Raw genomic sequence first — 20,130 nt, 5'->3', positions numbered from 1 at the left:
GCACCTTGGTTTGGAAAGACTTTGGTAGGGGAGGAATGAATTTCCCCCCCCACCCCCCACCAAAAAAAAACTATATCGGGGTGGGGGGCAGGGGGTGCTATTCTCTCTGGTTGGAATAACAGTAGCTAATACATTCATGGCATAGCAAATCCTTAAATGTCATTACTTTTTTTTCCCCAGTGGTATGCAGCTTCCGTGGATCAGTGCCTCAAGGCCTTGTTCTGGAAATTGGAGAAACAGTTCAGATCTTGGAAAAATGTGATGGTAAGATTGAATCTAAATAATGTACCTTTTTTGTTTCCTGTGATAAATTGTATTGTAAAAAAATTCAAAATGGCATTCCTTTAAAAGTAAGCACTTTTATTTTAAAAAAATGAACAGTGCCCCCTTAGTACAGAAAACATTTGTTTCTCTGTTGCTATTCGCCTCTTCATCTATTGCCCATAATGCCTTTACAATTGATTCTCACTTCGAAAATGTGATTCATTGTATCAAACATGACATGCATGCTCTAAGGTTATAATATCTTCAAACCATGAGAGTGAAGCTCAATTGTCTGATGCTTGTTCTCTCAACTTGTAGATTGAATTATGGCCCGTTACTCGTGCTTAGGCACGTGCTTCCACACATTGGCCAAAGTAAAGTCAGTGTGCTCCTAGTGAGAACATCAACCCCATGAAAAATAGCATGCTACTATTGTAAAGATTATTTGGAGGTTCAGAATCTTCAGATTATATTACAAAAAGCCTTCTAGTCCAATGCCACCTCTCTGCTATTTTTTAGTTTGATAGTTTAAACTTCTAATCTGCTTTGGAAATGTGTCTGAACCAGAGGTTCCCAAACTTTTTTCCCCCCTGAACCCCCTTCAGAGGTTCAAGTCCCATGCAAGCCCCCTTCTTTCTAAAAGAAAAACAGTATTTTTGCATGAAAGAAAAGGATTTTATTTTCTTTGCTAACGTAATATATTGCTTAAGACAGAAAACAACAAAAATAGCACAGTACAAGTATGAATTCACTGAATAAACTTGATCATAAAATAACTCTTGATGACTCACCCTTATTTCAGTGAGTCGGATGAGCTTGTTTGCCCATGCACAATTTGTGCAATCTCTCTTTGATTTCAGAGTGTTTAACTGCAAATTGGCCTTTAAATTCAAGCAGCTTCAATACAGCGCGGGATGTTGAATTCCCATTGATTTCTAGAAATGGAAGTTGGATTAATCAGAGCTATTTCTGATGCATAGTAACTAATTAATGTGCACTAGAAGCAGCTGTGATTGGTCCAACTGCGCTTCTAGAAATCAGCGGGAATTTAAACATCTCGTACTGTGCTGAGATTGCCCTATGTGAAGCTTCGTCAGAGTATACTATTTCTTTGAATTTAAACTTAACTTTACTCAGTTTCTTTAAAATGTAAATAAATGCAGACTTTTGATTTGCCTCATGTGGCTATGCGAGGTTGCATCAGTAGCTGTCCTTGGCCTGCCAGCTCCCCTCTCCCCGATACTCTTGTTGCACCCCCCACCCCCAGTTTGGGAACCTCTGATCTAAACTATTGAGAATAAATGATTACAAAGCAAATTTTAGGAGTGAAGCTCATTTAAAATTATTGTCTAAATCTTGGAATCAGACTGTAATCTTGAAATCACACTCTGTATTTGTTTATAATATGTAATTTTAATTTATGTGAAGTTTTCTGCTGCTTTGGGACAGTATTTATTCCAGCAGTGACTGTCAGTGCAGATGATGACAGTTAAAACTGTTATTGTGCCCACTGCGTTGTGATTTCACACAAGATTATCTGTAGTTTATTGAGGAACAAATAGTTGGCTTCCTATATATGTATTGTGCCTGCTTTAAAATATAAGTCATTATTTAGATACCAATGTCTTCAATGAGTTTTTGCATGTGCCACCTGACATCCATGAATTCTTAAGCATGGTGATGGAAGTGAGTGCTTTTCTTGCTTTGGATGCAGTCACTCTACAATTAATACTTTGGAATATTATTCTGACTCTATTTTCTCAGTCTAGGACAAAGCCCTTGGGAGAGTTTTTTGTCCTCAAAATAAAAATTTAATCTCATTTTAACATAAGATTATGATGAAATATGAATTGAGCACAGATAACTCGTGCATGATCCAAACAGTCAATGTCAATCACTATTTTAATCATCTAGATCTGATCTTAACCCTATAACCTTCAGTGCCATGCTTAAGGAGTTATTTATCCAGCTTTAGTTAATACACAATATGCTGTGAATCTCTGCTACTACTCTGGAGGAAAATCTATCTTCTAATGAGGCGTGTTAATTTTCTACTCATGTTGTTTAGCTTAGTGATCACATTCCAAGTTAAATGACCTGACTGCATGTTAAGTTATCCATTAAAGACCTCATTATAACACTTCACCTTTTCTCCAATTATAGCAAGTTTGGTTCAGAGTTTCCTTTATGAATTAGACCCATAATTTCTGAAATCATCCTTGTTGCTGTTCTTCGATCCCTCTCCAATGCACTGATACACTTTTGAAGGTAGCGTGTCCAAATATTGTTTTAAATAAGTCCTTACTAATGAGTTCTACAGGATTAAAATAAAAGCATGAGGCCTTAAGAAGCGTCCAAATATTTAGTTAGCCTTGTTAATAAATGGGCACGTTTTTGTTGATTGTGGTTCACATCAGCTATGTACTTTCACTGGTTAATGACACTGAACCCGAGAGAATATCTACTGTAGTCCTAGGAATTTGTAACAACTGGTAGCAGCTACCTGGGATCTGATTTGTACTATTGGCATGATGGCAATTTAAAATGTTTAAAACTTAAAAGGGAACTGAACAGAAACAGTGATATTTAAAACTGTCAACCAGATCGAAAGATTAGGCTGGGAAATTAGGCATTGCTTACTTTGCTGCAAAGAAGGAAGCAAAAGTATGAGAGTTTCAATGAAAAGAGAGCAAGACCTATCACAAGTGAGAGAACAAGAGCAATGTAGCCAGGAAGAAGAGCGACGCAAACTGCAGGGGGAGAAGCAACAATGTGAGTTCGAGGCCAACAAGAAAGAGAAACTTTGTGTATCTGAATAAAAGCTACAGTTGAAGAAAAATATTACCTGCAATTGTCAAAATCTTTTCTCTCTGGGTGACCCATTGCTAATATTGACATGCTGCCAGAAGAAGATAAAAGAAATATAATCAAAAGCAAAATACTACGGATGCTGGAAGTCTGAATAAAAACAGAAAATGCTGGAAAAGCTCAGCAAGTGAGGCAGCATCTGTGGAGAAAGAAACAGTTGACGTTTCAGGTCGAAGACCTTTCGTCAGAATGGTCTAATCAATATAATCTTGTGTATACCACACATTTCCTGTAAAGCATCATACTTCATTGTATCCACTGACCCTGTGAGCAATGCCTTGGAAGATCTGCTTCTGTGTGACTGTGTGTATGTATATCTATCTATGTCACAAGAATAATCGCATGGCAATAAGTCAACAAATATAAACACTACAGAGATCTGATGAACTTGTGGACCCTTTGGGAACTCATCATGGATCTCTAGGGTTCAGGGACAAATTCCAGGATGCTCTTTTATCCTCAATCTTAACCCTGTTCACAGAATGTTGATATGACCTTGTATAGAAATCCCTGCTTATTCCGAGTACCCTGTTAACTTTCTAACATTCCAATTGCAGCTTGACAATAATTGATTGATTACATTTGGACAAAAATCCTTATATTCTGTGAGCGGAATTCAGAGTAAACAGATTTGCAGCTTTAGACGTTTAAATCTAATGCATGAGTATGAGATTTTCTGTATTTGGTAAGTGGTTCACTTTCTACAGCTATTCCCATAGGCTCTCACTGTCATGCTTGATCATTTAGCTGGGATCCATTGATGCATGCTTATTTGTGGTGGAGAGTATCAACTTACGTCTGTTTAATGGTTTTTATCATTATTAGGAAGATTTTCCTTCAAGTAGCAAATTATGGGTTCTTTTGACAGCTCAGGGAGTAGCTGAGCCATACAGATCAGGAAGATCCCAGATTTAGTTCAGTCCCCAATCTGTGCTAAGTTGGTTGATCTCAGCACCCCTGGGATAAGAATCACCCGGTTTCCTGCTCCTGATCATTATCCAGCGACTTCTGCTGGATGTTCAAGTGTGTGGAAGTTGGGAGAAGATAGGATCAGGTTAAGTTGCAATATTCCCCCAATCAAATAACTGGCACACATCGCCAAGGCTCACTGGTTAATAATGACCATTTGGGCGAGATACAGGAGGGCATCCAATAACTCCCATTTGGGAAGGGAGGAGAGAAAATTTGGTTTTAAAAAAAAATGAAAAAGGTGGAAAATTAAGTTTCAAACACTGATTTCAGTCTTTTGTTGACATCTATTGAATAGAGGATTAGTGATTTAGAATGAAGGGACTCAATCTGTATATCAAATTCAAGTGTCAATCCTCAACTACAAGTCTGAATCTACAAGGCATACCTATTGATGAGATTTGAGAAATGCGATCAATGTTTTGGATTGCGGTAGATATCAGCACTGGAACAATAGTTGGTTTGAACCTGTTCTTTACAATAATCAGAACATGGACCATATGGCCATATGGACAATGCAAATTAATTCCTGGTTTCTCCTGGCATCGTTACCCATCATTTTGTTTCCTCCTGTGAGCTGCAATGACTTGTAAATAAGTTTTGAATGTCACTTAACATTACAGTTAGATTCCACTTGTGTCCGGCTAAGTACTGTTACTGTGGCTAGAAACTGTACACAATCCATCTTAAGTGGTTTGAAAACTTGCAAATAGCTATTTCCCCATTTCCCTGAATGTGGCTGATACACTAGAGCTGTGGTAAGGGATAACCTAAGGCAAGTCCAAGATATCTCCTGCAGAGTAGGATACAGTTTTCCTTGCGCTGAAAGTACCCTTCCCCACCTCAAAAATTTTCATGACTAAATTCCTGTTGTTTATAGATAAATGTTAATAGATAAAATCACAAATTCAATTTGACTCTGAAGTAGAACATTGTAATTGAACTCTACTGAGTTACACCAACAAGTACAACTTCAACTTGCATTTATACAGTGCCTTTAATGTAGTAAAACGTTTAGGAGAATAATTCTCAGCATAAATGCTTAATTGTATTCCATTGTCATTTACTGGGTGCAGGCTGCAAAAATATTTGGCAGGTTGTGAATTTAATTGTTGCTTTGGGATTATTAAATGCATGATGTGCATCTATTAAAACGAAGTGCAACACCATTTGCCACATACGCCAAAGAGAAAGATTAGGGGGGATTTTAACTTCGTCCAATGGTGGAAACTGGGCTGCACGGGAGTTAAAATAAAAGCAGTCCACATACTGCTCTTTTTCCACCCTGCGATTATCTTAAACCCGGGCTGGAGAGGCACCTGCCTGACTCTCATGGGAGCCTCAGTAAATTTTATGCTAAACGGGATCATCTTATGTAGATAGATCTCGTTATGTAGATAGAACCCAAAGCCATTTTAATGGCCGATTGTGGATGCTCTGCTCGAAAGGAGCTATCGGACTAGAAGTGGAGGCCCTTAAAGGTAGGAACAAATCTATTTTTATGGGACCACGAGGAGCAGGGGTGCTCCTCCGAACTCTACAAAAAATGTTTGTGCCACTGCCACCCCAGGCTCATCCGATCCCCCTCCGCTTTCAACCCCTCCGCATTGAAACCTACCAAAACCTCCTGGCCGCCGCCCCCCCCCACCCCGATGACTTACCTTGCTGCAGGCTGAGCCCGATATTGCGCCAGCCCAAGAGCATGAGCTGTCTCTGGATGCCCAGTTGGGGCAGGCAGCTTGCTGGCTCCATCTAAATGAGGCCCAACTATTAAAATGGACAGGCCTCCCTGCTGCACCTCCCAGATGGTCAACCTGTGCATGAAGCCGACTGACCACCCAGGAGTTAAAATTCCACCTACTGAGTCTAAACAAGAAACATTGTATGTATGATTGCTCTGGTTGTTATAGATGCCTTGGTATGAAATGTTGTGTAGTCCTCTTTGGATGTGTATGTCTTAAATTATATATAATATTGCAGGTTTGGTTTTTGCTTTGGTTTCAGCAATACACAACACATAACCAGCACTTGTATAATGAGGTTCTTCGATGAGGAGGAATGGTTTACCTGATCTTAAATCTTTTATTTTCGAGAGAATGTTTATTGTGCAAAATGGTCTTTTAATGTTATTTATGTTTGCACTGAGTTGTTGCCTTTTTAAAGTTAGTGCTTCAGATTTTTAGAAATTACATTCTCAAGGAGTCCCTATATCTTCATCTGGCTTGAGAAACACTTTAGGAATCAGGGATGTCCAAGAATACTGTTATGTCAACAGGAATATTCTTATTTCCCAGCCTTGGGCCAATATGCTCAGCCATCAGTTTGAAAGCAATAGATTGTAATTGATGCTAGCGGAGAATGTTGGCATTCAGCCATTCACCCTTCTGCTGAAGCACCTTTGTCTGAGCATCAGTAAATAACTGTCCTTTCCCAATCTCCTCAGTTCCATTACCTAAAGTGCCTCAGTTACAGCTGTGGCTGTACAGACGCCATCTAGTCAGATAGATGAAGAACCAGTTTTCTTTGTAACTTGACTTTCTAGGTCTTTTTGAATGTTTCCATCCCACATTAATATGATTGCATTTTTTCATTTTTCTTAGATTGTATTTTATTGACTCTTTATTTTCAATGAAGTTGAGCCAGTGAATCTAAGCTATAGCTATAATACTCTGATAAGGTAACCAAATGTAATGCACTTTGTTTATGGCTTCCTTGATGATGGCAAATCCTTTTAAAACACCCTTTAATAGATTTTCCACCCTCCCTCGAGCAGGCCTGAAATGGTTTGGGGACAAGCTTTGTTGCCTTCCTCTCTATTTACGGGTCATTTCAATTTTCCATTGGAAGTAACATTGGTTGCTGGAAGTGCCCACCCATTTTCCACCATAAATATTTGTTAGTGCATAATGATGCTATAATGTCATAAGTCACAATTTCCATTGCTTTTAATCTGTTTGTGCCTGACATAAGGGATGCCTGTATAAAGCAGGTGTTCCTTGTTGCCGTGGAGCTGAGGTAAAGATGGACTTGAGTTCATAGTGTCACAGTACATGGCTTTACAAAGCTCTGGAAAATCTCTGTTATACAACTGCAGTCCCCACCACTTATACTGGGCCCTCTGGTGTAAATGCGGTCTGCTTGCTAAAAGTGGTGGATGGTAAAACCAAGATTGTTCCCGGGAAGTTGATTTCATCAGTGAGGCTTTCCAGTTTAGCTTCCAGCTCTACCTTGTTCATGTAGGAACTATCAACATCCTAAAGAGGAGAGGGACACAGTACTTTGACAGATGTTGGAGAAAAAGACAGCAAAATCTTGCAGCCTGAGTGATGGCCAGCTCTTAAATGGTTTGATTGAATGAATTGAGTAAATGCATGTCATGCCATCACTCAGCCACTATTTCACCACACTTCTGATACACTGGCAATGTCTGACTGCGCTGCAGTACTGAGGCACTCAGCTCCGACATACCTGGTGAATAGCCGGCGTGCTTAATACATTATAACTTTGTAAGTGACCTCTATGGTGATGGAAAATGGCTATCGTTAATTGCCGGGTATAGATGGTTGCCCGCCATAAGAGAGGGCAGTATAAGTGGTAGGGACTGTATTTCAGTTCTTTAAAAAATATTTTTGATTATTTTATCCCATTGAAGGTCTGTGTTCTGCTGTATAGCTGCCTGCCTTACAAATTTTGGGACCTGTGCCATTGCACCCTTTGCATCATGGAATTTGACCAGGAATTTGTTGATACTTGGTGGCCATAGAGGAAGAAGAGGAGCAGCAGAGGAAAAACACATGAGTTTACATCCCACCTGGGATTACCCACCTACCAGAGGGTACAAACCAGTTTGCACCTTGTGAGCAGTGTTAAGGAGACTTTGATTCCAAAGAGTGACATCCAGAAGTTGTGCAACATATTGGAAAATGATCTCTGGAACACCTCCACCACTGCCAGTAACTGTCAAATTGACCACTGCACTCAATTTTTATGCTTGGAGCTGCAATGGTGAGATGTATCCAATATCTCTCAGCCTGCCGAGCACAGAGGTTACAGATGCTTTGTTCACTCAAACTTTTCCTGAGCATTCAAGAGGCTATTGATGGTGCCTCCTTGACTATATGAGCTCCCAATATTTGTGCAGTCTTCTACACTAACAGAAGAGGGTTCCACACCCTGAATGGGCACCTAGAGTGCAACCATCAGCATACAATTATACATGTTACTGCACTTTTTCTAGGGAGCTGCTGCAACTGTTTTACTTTGAAGCAGTCCAGTGTGGCCCCTATTTTCAGAGATAAAGGCATCTATCCATTGGATCCTGGGGGACTTCACTATTAGCTATTGACATTTATGCCGTTCTTCAGGATCCCAGCAGAGGAAAGATATAACAAGGTAGGGAAAATGCTAGACTCTATTATAAAGGATGTGATAACAGGACACTTAGAAAATGTCAACAGGATTAGACAAAGTCAACATGGATTTATGAAAGGGAAATTATGTTTGACAAACCTACTGGAGTTTTTTGAGGATTTAAGTGGTAGAATAGATAAGGGAGAACCAGTGGATGTGGTTTATTTGGATTTTCAGAAGGCCTTTGATAAAGTCCCACGTAAGAGGTTAGTGTGCAAAATAAAGCACATGGGATTGGGGGTAATATACTGGCATGGATTGAAAATTGGTTAACAGACAGGAAACAGAGAATAGGGATAAATGGGTCTTTTTCAGGGTGGCAGGCGGTGACTAGTGGGGTACTGCAGGGATCAGTGCTCGGGCCCCAGCTAGTCACAATATATATCAATGATTTGGATGAGGGAACCAAATGTAATATTTCCAAGTTTGCTGACGACACAAAACTAGGTGGGATCATGAGTTGTGAGGAGGATGCAGAGGCTTCAAGGCGATTTAGACAAGTTGAGTGAGTGGGCAAATACATGGCAGATGCAGTATAATGTGGATAAATGTGAAGTTATCCACATTATACTGCATCTGCCATGTATTTGGGAGGAAAAACAGAAAGGCAGAGTATTATTTAAATGGTGATAGATTGGGAAATGTTGATGTACAAAGGCTCCTGGCTGTCCTTGCTCACCAGTCACTGAAAACAAACATGCAGGTGCAGCAAGCAGTTAGGAAGGCAAATGGGATGTTGGCCTTCATTGCCAGAGGATTTGAGTACAGGAGCAAGGCAGTTATACAGGGCCTTGGTGAGACCACACCTGGAGTATTGTGTACAGTTTTGGTCTCCTTACCTAAGAAAGGATATACTTGCCATAGAGGGAGTGCAGCGAAGGTTCACCTGACTAATTCCTGGGATGGCAGGACTGTCGTATGAGGAGAGATTGGGTTGACTCGACCTGTATTCTCCAGAGTTTAGAAGAATGAGAGGGGATCTCATTGAAACATATAAAATTCTGTCAGTTCGAGACAGACTGGATGCAGGGAGGATGTTTCCCTGGCCAGGGAGTCCAGAACGATGGGTCACAGTCTCAGGAAACGGGGTAGGACATTCAGGCCTGAGATGAGGAGAAATTTCTTCACTCAGAGGGTGGTGAACCTGTGGAATTCTCTGCCTTTAGAAGGCTGTGAAGGCCAAGTCACTGAATATATTTAAGAAGGAGCTCGATAGATTTCTAGACACAAAAGGCATCAAGGGGTATGGGGAGAGAGCAGGATTATTTAAAAACAAGGACATATAAGGTAGCCAAACTTAGTGGGAGGATAGAAGATTGGGAAGTCTTCAAAAGACAGCAAAAAGTAACTAAAGGATTGATTAAGAAAGGGAAGATAGATTATGAAAATAAATTAGTAAAAAATATAAAAACAGATAGCAAGAGTTTCTATAGTTATATAAAAAGAAAAAGGGTGGCTAAGGCAAACGTAGGTCCCTTAGAGGATGAGACCGGGAAATTAATGGTGGGAAACATGGAGATGGCAAAAATGCTGAACAAATATTTTGTTTCAGTCTTTACGGTAGAGGACACTAAGAATATCCCAACACTGGACAAACAGGGGGCTCTGGGGGGGAGGAGCTAAATACAATTAAAATCACTAAGGAATTGGTACTCAGTAAATTAATGGGACTCAAGGTTGATAAATCCCCTGGACCTGATGGCTTACATCCTAGGGTCTTGAGGGAAGTGGCAGTAGGGATTGTGGATACTTTGGTAATAATTTTGCAAAATTCTCTGGACTCGGCAAAGGTCCCGGCAGATTGGAAAACTGCTAATGTAACACCCTTATTTAAAAAGGGTAGTAGGCAGAAGGCTGGAAATTATAGACCAGTTAGCCTAACATCTGTGGTGGGTAAAATTTTGGAGTCTATTATTAAGGAGATAGTAGCAGAACATTTGGATAAACATAATTTAATAGGACAAAGTCAGCATGGCTTTATGAAGGGGAAGTCATGTCTGACAAATTTGCTTGAGTTCTTTGAGGACATAACGTACAGGGTGGATAAAGGGGAACCAGTGGACGTAGTGTATTTAGACTTCCAGAAGGCATTCGACAAGGTGCCACATAAAAGATTATTGCTCAAGATAAAGAATCACTGGATTGGGGGTAATATTCTGGCATGGGTGGAGGATTGGTTATCTAACAGGAAGCAGCGACTTGGGATAAATGGTTCATTCTCAGACTGGCAACCAGTAGCCAGTGGTGTTCCGCAGGGGTCGGTGCTGGGTCCCCAACTCTTTACAATCTATATTAACGATTTGGAGGAGGGGACCGAGTGTAACATATCAAAGTTTGCAGATGATACAAAGATGGGAGGGAAAGTAGAGAGTGAGGAGGACATAAAAAACCTACAAGGGGATATAGACAGGCTGGGTGAGTGGGCGGAGATTTGGCAGATGCAATACAATCTTGGAAAATGTGAAGTTATGCACTTTGGCAGGAAAAATCAGAGAGCAAGTTATTATCTTAATGGTGAGAAACTGGAAAGTGCTGCAGTACAAAGGGATCTGGGGGTCCTAGTGCAAGAAAATCAAAAAGTTAGTATGCAGGTGCAGCAGGTGATCAAGAAGGCCAACGGAATGTTGGCTTTTATTGCCAGGGGGATAGAATATAAAAACAGGGAGGTATTGCTGCAGTTATATAAGGTATTGGTGAGACCGCACCTGGAATACTGCATACAGTTTTGGTCTCCATACTTAAGAAAAGACATACTTGCTCTCGAGGCAGTACAAAGAAGGTTCACTCGGTTAATCCCGGGGATGAGGGGGTGGACATATGAGGAGAGGTTGAGTAGATTGGGACTCTACTCATTGGAGTTCAGACGAATGAGAGGCGATCTTATTGAAACATATAAGATTGTGAAGGGGCTTGATCGGGTGGATGCGGTAAGGATGTTCCCAAGGATGGGTGAAACTAGAACTAGGGGGCATAATCTTAGAATAAGGGGCTGCTCTTTCAAAACTGAGATGAGGAGAAACTTCTTCACTCAGAGGGTAGTAGGTATGTGGAATTTGCTGCCCCAGGAAGCTGTGGAAGCTACATCATTAAATAAATTTAAAACAGAAATAGACAGTTTCCTAGAAGTAAAGGGAATTAGGGGTTACGGGGAGCGGGCAGGAAATTGGACATGAATTTAGATTTGAGGTTAGGATCAGATCAGCCATGATCTTATTGAATGGCGGAGCAGGCTCGAGGGGCCGATTGGCCTACTCCTGATCCTATTTCTAATGTTCTTATGAACACTGTGCAATCGTCAGTGACCATCCCCATTTCTGACCTTATGATGGAAGGAAGATCATTGATGAAGCAGCTGAAGATGGTTGGGCCTTGGATACTGCCCTGAGGACCTCCTGCAGCAATGTCCTGGGGCTGAGATGATTGGCCTCCAACAACCACTACCATCTTCCTTTGTGCCAGGTATGACTCCAGTCACTGGAGAGTTTTCCCCCGATTCCCATTGATTTCAATTTTACTCGGGCTCCTTGGTGCCATACTCAGTCAAATACTGCCTTGATGTCAAAGGCAGTCACTCTCACCTCATCTCTGGAATTCAGCTCTTTTGTCCATGTTTGGACCAAGGCTGTAATGAGGTCTGGAGCCGAGTGGTCCTGGCAGAACCCAAACTGTGCATCAGTGAGCAGGTTATTGGTGACTAAGTGCCGCTTGATAGCACTGTCGACGACACTTTCCATCACTTTGCTGATGATTGAGAGTAGACTGATGGGGTGGTAATTGGCCAGATTGGATTTGTCCTGCTTTTTATGGACAGGACATACCTGGGCAATTTTCCACATTGTCGGGTAGATGACAGTGTTGTAGCTGTACTGGAAGAGTTTGGCTAAAGGCGCGGCTAGTTATGTAGCACAAGACTTCAGCACTTCAGCCAGGATGTTGTCGGGGCCCATAGCTTTTGTTGTCTCCAGTGCACTCAGCCATTTCTTGATATCATGTGGAGTGAATCGAATTGGCTGAAGACTGGCTTCTGTGATGGTGGGGATATTGGGAGGAGGCTGAGATGGATCACCCACTCGGCACTTCTGGCTGAAGATCGTAACAATCGCTTCAGCCTTGTCTTTTGCACTCACGTGCTGGACTCTGTCGTCATTGTCTTTTGTCATATTGTCTTTAAAACAAGGAGTCTATTGTCATTGCCAGGCCTCATTCGGAGTTTGGCTGTGATAGTTCTATTCCCTTTGTTAGTACTGCTGCTCTGCTCATTTTTTCAGTATGCAATACTTGCATTTGTCAGTGTTAAATTTCATTTGCACATTTGTCTGCCCAATTAGGTGAATGGGCAAAACTGTGGCAAATGGAATTCAATGTAGACAAATGTGAGGTCATCCACTTTGGATCAAAAAAGGATAGAACAGGGTACTTTCTAAATGGTAAAAAGTTAAAAACAGTGGATGCCCAAAGGGACTTCGGGGCTCAGGTACATAGATCATTGAAGTGTCATGAACAGGAGCAGAAAATAATCAAGAAGGCTAATGGAATGCTGGCCTTTTCTATCTGGAGGACTGGAGTACAAGGGGGCAGAAGTTATGCTGCAGCGATACAAAACCCTGGTTAGACCGCACCTGGAGTACTGTGAGCAGTTCTGGGCACCGCACCTTCGGAAGGACATATTGGCCTTGGAGGGAGTGCAGCGTCGGTTTACTAGAATGATACCCGGACTTCAAGGGTTAAATTACGAGGAGAGATTAAACAAATTGGGGTTGTATTCTCTAGCGTTTTGAAGATTAAGGGGTGATCTGATCGAAGTTTATAAGATATTAAGGGGAACGGATAGGGTGGTTGGGGATTTTAGGAGTAGGGAACACAGTCTCAAAATTAGAGCCAGACCTTTCAGGAGCGAGATTAGAAAACATTTCTACACACAAAGGGTTGTATAAGTTTGGAACTCTCTTTCGCAAACGGCAATTGATACTAACTCAATTGCTAAATTTAAATCTGAGATATAGCTTTTTGGCAACCAAAGATATTAAGGGATATAGGCCAAAGGCAGGTATATGGAGTTGGATCACAGATCAGCCATGATCTTAACAAATGGCGGAGCAGGCACGAGGAGCTGAATGGCCTACTCCTGTTCCTGTGTTCCTAGTTGCATAACTGATTTACGTCCTTCTGCAAGACCTTAATTCTCCCTGCTTTCTTTATTTTAGGTTCTTCAAGTTTAACAAACCTCTATTGGTTTCTCCATCCAGGTCATTTATGTCGAAGAAAAACAACAAATTATCCCATAGTTCTCCACTCAGCACCTCCCGCCTATATGATACTATGCCTCTCACAAGTACTCTTCCTTTTTCTTCAAAAAAAATTCAATTTTTTTTTGTCCAGTCTTGCATCCCACCCTGGATTCCAATATATTTTAGTTTAATTGGAAGTCTTTCAAGTGATATATTGTCAATGGCCACCTGGAAGCAAAACCTCTTGAATTTATATAACATAGAAAAATGCCCCAAGGTGCTTTACAGAGAATGGGAAAAAGGAATGGACACCAAGCTATGGTGAGTTGGGAGAGGTGATCAAAAGCTTGATCAGAAGTGAGGTAGGGATCAAAGCAGTTGATGATGTAGAGGTGACAATGAATAGTCTTGGTGATGGATAAGATGTAGGATTTGAAACTCAGCTCTCAGTTGAACATAATGCTGAGGTTTTGCAAACCTGATTCAGCCTGTGTGAGAGCCCAGGTTGTGTGGCTTCAGTGAAGGGAAGGAGTCTCCACTCATAAACAAGGTTTCTGCTAGGGCTAAAATGCTAGTAGATTCATTCATTATGAACTTATGAATAGCGAAATTCTTATTGCAAGGGAATGAGTATTTTGGAGGGTGGCACAGAGCGGGGTAGTGGTTGATCCACTAGCAAGGTCAGTTGGAAGTGAATGAGACAAATGGGATAGTGAGGAGGTTAGAGAAATACACTCCTAGAAGTAAGCTGGATGGATGGTTTCTGGGAATAGAGGACAATTTGGAGTTGCTGCCCTGGGAGAGCCAATGGTAAATACTAAGGGAGGAGCAGAGGGAGGCCGTAGGCTTGTTCAGACTTGAGCCTGGGACAGCGGCAGGAGAGAAAGTAGCTTGGGGAGTAATGGCATCGGGAGAGGGATCAAGAAGCGAATGGTGCTGGACGAAGGGAGGTGACAGGGTGCATGGCTGGAGGAGAAGAGGAAGAGAGAGCAGAGCAGGGCCAGGAAGTCACTGGGGAGAATAAAGAGAATAGGAGACTCTGGAGTGGCAGCCAATACACACATGGAAGTAGACACATAGAGACCTTTATAGCATAGGCTGGTAGCAGAGTTCAAGGCATGATGAGAAAGAAAATTAGGATAGGAGATAACCATCCAATATCTTAAGGGCCTGGCTTCAGGGAGAAACCTTGGAGCAAGAGACAGCAGGAAAGTGGAAGTTCAGCTCAAAGCCAACAAAAAACGAAAGCCACATCAAAAACCAGAAAAGGAGTGATGTTTAATGAAGGAACCATCAAAGGAATAGACTCTGGGCCTGGATCCAGCAGAGTTCACTCCAAGAGTGAGCAGGGGAATGGAGTTCGGTCCAGTAGCCATGAAGGAGTGGAATTTGATCCAGGAAAGAATCAAAAGCCTAGAAAACCAGGATTGGGGTCCGGCAGGAGCCAGCAGTAGAATAAAGCAAGCCCAGCCAGTCCAAATAAATTACTTAATAGGGACCCCATTATCTGTTTCAATTTCAGTGTCCTCAAAGAAGTTGAGGAGGTTTTGTAAGTAGCACCTTCCCCTCCTGAATCCATGCCGACTGCTACTTATTAAGATATTAATTTATAGGTACTCCTCCAAACTACTACTGAGGCCACATCAGGGAAAAATAGTAAAATGATAAAATGAAAGGCGCTATACCTGACTGCACAAGCGTTCGTAACAAGATAGATGAATTAATGGCACAAATAGAGATAAATGGGTTTGATCTAGTAGCCATTACCGAGACGTGGTTGCAGGGTGACCAATGTTGGAAACTAAATATTCCAGGGTACTTGACTTTTAGAAAAGGTAGGCCAAATGGAAAAGTTGGGGGAGGGCGGGGGTGGCCTTGATAAATGATAAGATAAAGGCAGTAGTGAGAAAGGATCTTAGCTCAGAAAATCAGGATGTAGAATCAGTATGGGTGGAGCTAAGAAATAACAAGGGACAGAAAACACTGGTGGGAGTGGTTTATAGGCCTCCTAACTGTAGTTATAGTGGTGGACAATGTATAAATCAGGAAATTAGAGGAACATGTAACAAGGGCATTGCAATAATCATGGGGACTTCAATCTTATAGACTGGGCAAACCAAATTGGCAAAAGTAGTTTGGAGGACAAGTTCATGGAATGCATTTGAGACAGTTTTTTGGAACAATATGTTGAGGAAGCAATTAGGGAACAGGCTATTTTAGATCTAGTATTGTGTAATGAGACAGGGTTAATTAGTAATCTTATAGTTAAGGATCCTCTGGGACAGCGTGATCATAATATGATAGAATTTCATAATGAGCTTGAGATGTAGTTAAGTCCAAAATTAGGGTCTTAAATGTAAACAAAGCTAATTACGTAGGTATGAGGGACGAGTTGGTTAAGGTAGATTGGGAAATTAGATTAAATGATGTGACGGTAGATAAGCAATGGTGAATATTTAAAGAAATAATTTATAATTCCCAACGAATATACACTTCCTTGAGGAATAAAAACTCCACGGGGAAAGTGATCCAACCGTGGCTAACTAGAGAAGTTAAGGATAGTATTAGATTAAAAGGAGAGGTTTACAATGTTGCCAAAGAGAGTAGTAAGCCTAAGGATCGGGAGGGTTTTAGAAATCACCAAAGGATGACCAAGAAATTGGTAGAGGGAGAAAATAGAATGTGAGAGCAAAGTAGCAAGAAATATAAAAACAGATTGTCGGAGCTTCTACAAGTATGTAAAAAGGAAGAGATTAATGAGAGTAAATTGTGGGAACCTTAGAAGCAGAGACTGGAGAAATTATAATGGAGAATAAGGAAATGGCAGACATATTAAACAAATATTTTGTATCTGTCTACAGAGTAGAAGACACAAAAAACATACCGGAAAGAGTGGGCAACCAAGGGGCTAATGAGAGTGATAAAGAAAAAATAGTGGAGAAATTAATGGGACGAAAAGCCAACAAATCCCCTGGACCTGATGGCCTACATCCTCGGGTTTTAAAAGAGATAGTGGATGTATTGGTTTTGATCTTCCAGAAGTCCCTAGATTCTAGAATGGTCTCTGTAGATTGGAAGGAAGCAAATGTAACTCCGTTATTCAAGAAAGGAGGGAGAGAGAAAACAGGGACTATCGGCCAGTTAGTCTGACATCAGTAGTAGGGAAAATGTTCGAATCTATTAATTAAGGCGTAGTAACAGGGCACTTAGAAAAGTGGTCAGGCAGAGTCTACATGGTTTTATGAAAGGAAAATCGTGTTTGACAAATCTATTAGTTTTTTGAGGGTGTAACTAGCAGGGTAGATAAGGGGGGACCAGTGGATGTAGTATATTTGGATTTTCAAAAGGCATTTGATAAGGTGCCACACAAGAAGTTGTTGCACAAGATTAGGGCTCAGCATTAGGTGTAATATATTAGCATGGATTGAGGATTGGTTAACAGACAGAAAACAAGAGAGTAGGAATAAACGGGTCATTTTCAGATTGGCAGGTTGTTACTAGTGGCGTGCCGCAAGGATCCGCGCTTGGGCCTCAGCTATTTACAATATATATTAATGACTTAGATGAGGGGACTGAGTGTCATGTATCCAAGTTTGCTGATGATACAAAGCTGGGTGGGAAAGTAAGCTGTGAGTAGGACACAACGAGTGCAAAGGGATATTGACAGGTTAAATGAGTCGGCGAGAAGTTGGCAGATGTAGTATAATGTGGGAAAATGTGAAATTATCCACTTCGACAGGAAGAATAGAAAAGCTGAATATTTTTAAAAAGCGACAGCCTAAGAAATGTTGGTATTCAGAGGGATTTGGGTGTCCTTTTACACGAATCACAGCAAGTTAACATGCAGGTACAGCAAGCAATTAAGAAGGAAAATAGTATGTTGGCTTTTATTGCAAGGGGGTTGGAGTATAAGAGTAAGGAGGTCTTGCTACAATTATATAGGGCTCTGGTGAGACCACACCTGGAACGCAGTTTTGGTCTCCTTACCTAAGGAATTATATACTTGCCTTCGAGGGTGATCCAATGAATCATAGAAAATTTACAGCACAGAAGGAGGCCATTCGGCCCATTGTGTCTGCACTGGCTGAGAAATGAACCACCCAGCCTAATTCCACTTTCCCGCATTTGGTCCTTAGCCTTGCAGGTCATGGCTCTTCAGGTGCGCATCCAGTTATTTTTTAAATAGGTTGAAGGTTTCTGCCTCTGCCACCCTCTCAGGCAGTGAGTTGCAGACCTCCACCTCCCTTTGGGTGAAAAAAATTTTCCTCATTTCCGCTCTAATCCTTCTACCAATCACTTTAAATCTATGCCACCCTCTGCTAAGGGAAATAGGTCCTTCCTATCCACTCTATCTAGGCCCCTCATAATTTTGTACACCTCACTCAAATCACCCCTCAGCCTCCTCTGTTCCAAGGAAAACAACCCCAGCCTATCCAATCTGTCATCATAGCTAAAATTCTCCAGTCCTGGCATTCTCCAGTCCTGGCAACATCCTTGTAAATCTCCTCTGCACCCTCTCTAGTGCAATTACATCCTTCCTGTAATGTGTTGACCAGAACTGTGCGCAGTACTCAAGCTTTGGCCTAACTTGTGTTTTATACATTTCCAGCACAACATCCCTGCTTTTATATTCTATGCCTCGGCTAATAAAGGAAAGCATTCCATGTGTCTTCTTAACCACCTTATCTACCTCCAAGGTCCCTCACTTACTCTACGCCTCTTAGTATCCTCCCATTTATTGTGTATTCTCTTGCCTTGTTTGCTCTCCCCAAATGCATTACCTCACACTTCTCCGGATTGAACTCCATTTGCCACTTTTCTGCCCATCTGACCAGTCCATTGATATCTTCCTGCAGTCTACAGCTTTCCTCTTCACTATTAACCACATGGCCTATCTTTGTGTCATCCGCAAATTTCTTAATCATGCCCCCTACGTTTAAGTCCAAATCGTTAATGTATACTACAAAAAGCAAAGGACCTAGTACAGAGCCCTGCGCCACCCCACTGGAAACCACCTTCCAGTCGCAAAAACACCCGTCGCTCATTACCCATTGCTTCCTGCCACTGAGTCAATTTTGGATCCAATTTGCCACATTCCCTTGGATCCCATGGACCTTTACTTTTTTGACCAATCTGCTGTGTGGGACTTGTCAAAATCTTGTCAAAAGCAAAAGAATGTTCACTGGATTGATTCCTGGGATGAGAGGGTTGTCCGGTGAGAAGAGATTGAGTAGAATGGGCCTATATTCTCTGGAGTTTGGAAGAACATAAGAACATAAGAACATAAGAAATTGGAGCAGGAGTAGGCCAATCGGCCCCTCGAGCCTGCTCCGCCATTCAATAAGATCATGGCTGATCTGATCCCAACCACAAATCTAAAGAACACAAGAAGTCGGAGCAGGACCCGGCCACATAGCCCCTGGGCCCTCTCCGCCACCCACAGGGCATTGACCGATCCGAACTCAGCTTCATGTCCAATTTCCTGCCCGCTCCCCATAACCCCTAATTCCCTTTACTTCTAGGAAACTGTCTATTTCTGTTTTAAATTTATCTAATGATGTAGCTTCCACAGCTTCCTGGGGCAGCAAATTCCACAGACCGACCACCCTCTGAGTGAAGAAGTTTCTCCTCATCTCAGTTTTGAAAGAGCAGCCCCTTATTCTAAGATTATGCCCCCTAGTTCTAGTTTCACCCATCTTTGGGAACATCCTTACTGCATCCACCCGATCAAGACCCTTCACAATCTTATATGTTTCAATAAGATCGCCTCTCATTCTTCTGAACTCCAATGAGTAGAGTCCCAATCTACTCAACCTCTCCTCATATGTCCGCCCCCTCATCCCCAGGATTAACCGAGTGAACCTTCTTTGTACTGCCTCGAGAGCAAGTATGTCTTTTCTTAAGTATGGAGACCAAAACTGTATGCAGTATTCCAGGTGCGGTCTCACCAATACCTTATATAACTGCAGCAATACCTCCTTGTTTTTATATTCTATCCCCCTAGCAATAAAAGCCAACATTCCGTTGGCTTTCTTGATCACCTGCTGCACCTGCATACCAACTTTTGATTTTCTTGCACTAGGACCCCCAGATCCCTTTCCAGTCTCTCGCCATTAAGAAAATAACTTGCTCTCTGATTTTTCCTGCCAAAGTGCATAACCTCAATGGGATCAGAGGTCATCCCATTGAAACGTATAAAATTCTTAGAGGGCTTTAGACAGAGTAGATAGAGAGAAGCCGTTTCCATTGGTGGACAGGTCAAGAACCAGTGGACGTAGATTTAAGGTGATTGACAAAAGAACCAAAGGTGACATGAGGAAAAACTTTTTTACACAGTGAGTGGTTGTGATCCGGAATGCACTGCTCGAGGGGGTGGTGGAGGCAGATTCAA

At 41.7% G+C, this 20,130-nt stretch overlaps 1 protein-coding gene across 1 annotated transcript in view; it reads left to right on the top strand.

Annotated features, from left to right (window-relative positions):
* dock3 (dedicator of cytokinesis 3) overlaps nucleotides 1-20,130 on the top strand; it is a 1,008,697-nt gene that overhangs the window by 194,488 nt on the left and 794,079 nt on the right. Inside the window, exon 2 of the mRNA XM_067999007.1 lies at nucleotides 181-264. Within this exon, the coding sequence (XP_067855108.1) occupies nucleotides 181-264 (84 nt within the window). The remainder of the gene's footprint in view (nucleotides 1-180; nucleotides 265-20,130) is intronic.

This window comes from Heptranchias perlo, chromosome 17 (genome assembly GCF_035084215.1).
Source record: "Heptranchias perlo isolate sHepPer1 chromosome 17, sHepPer1.hap1, whole genome shotgun sequence".
Taxonomy (NCBI): Eukaryota; Metazoa; Chordata; class Chondrichthyes; order Hexanchiformes; family Hexanchidae; genus Heptranchias; species Heptranchias perlo.
This window is presented reverse-complemented; position numbering and strand designations above follow the sequence as displayed.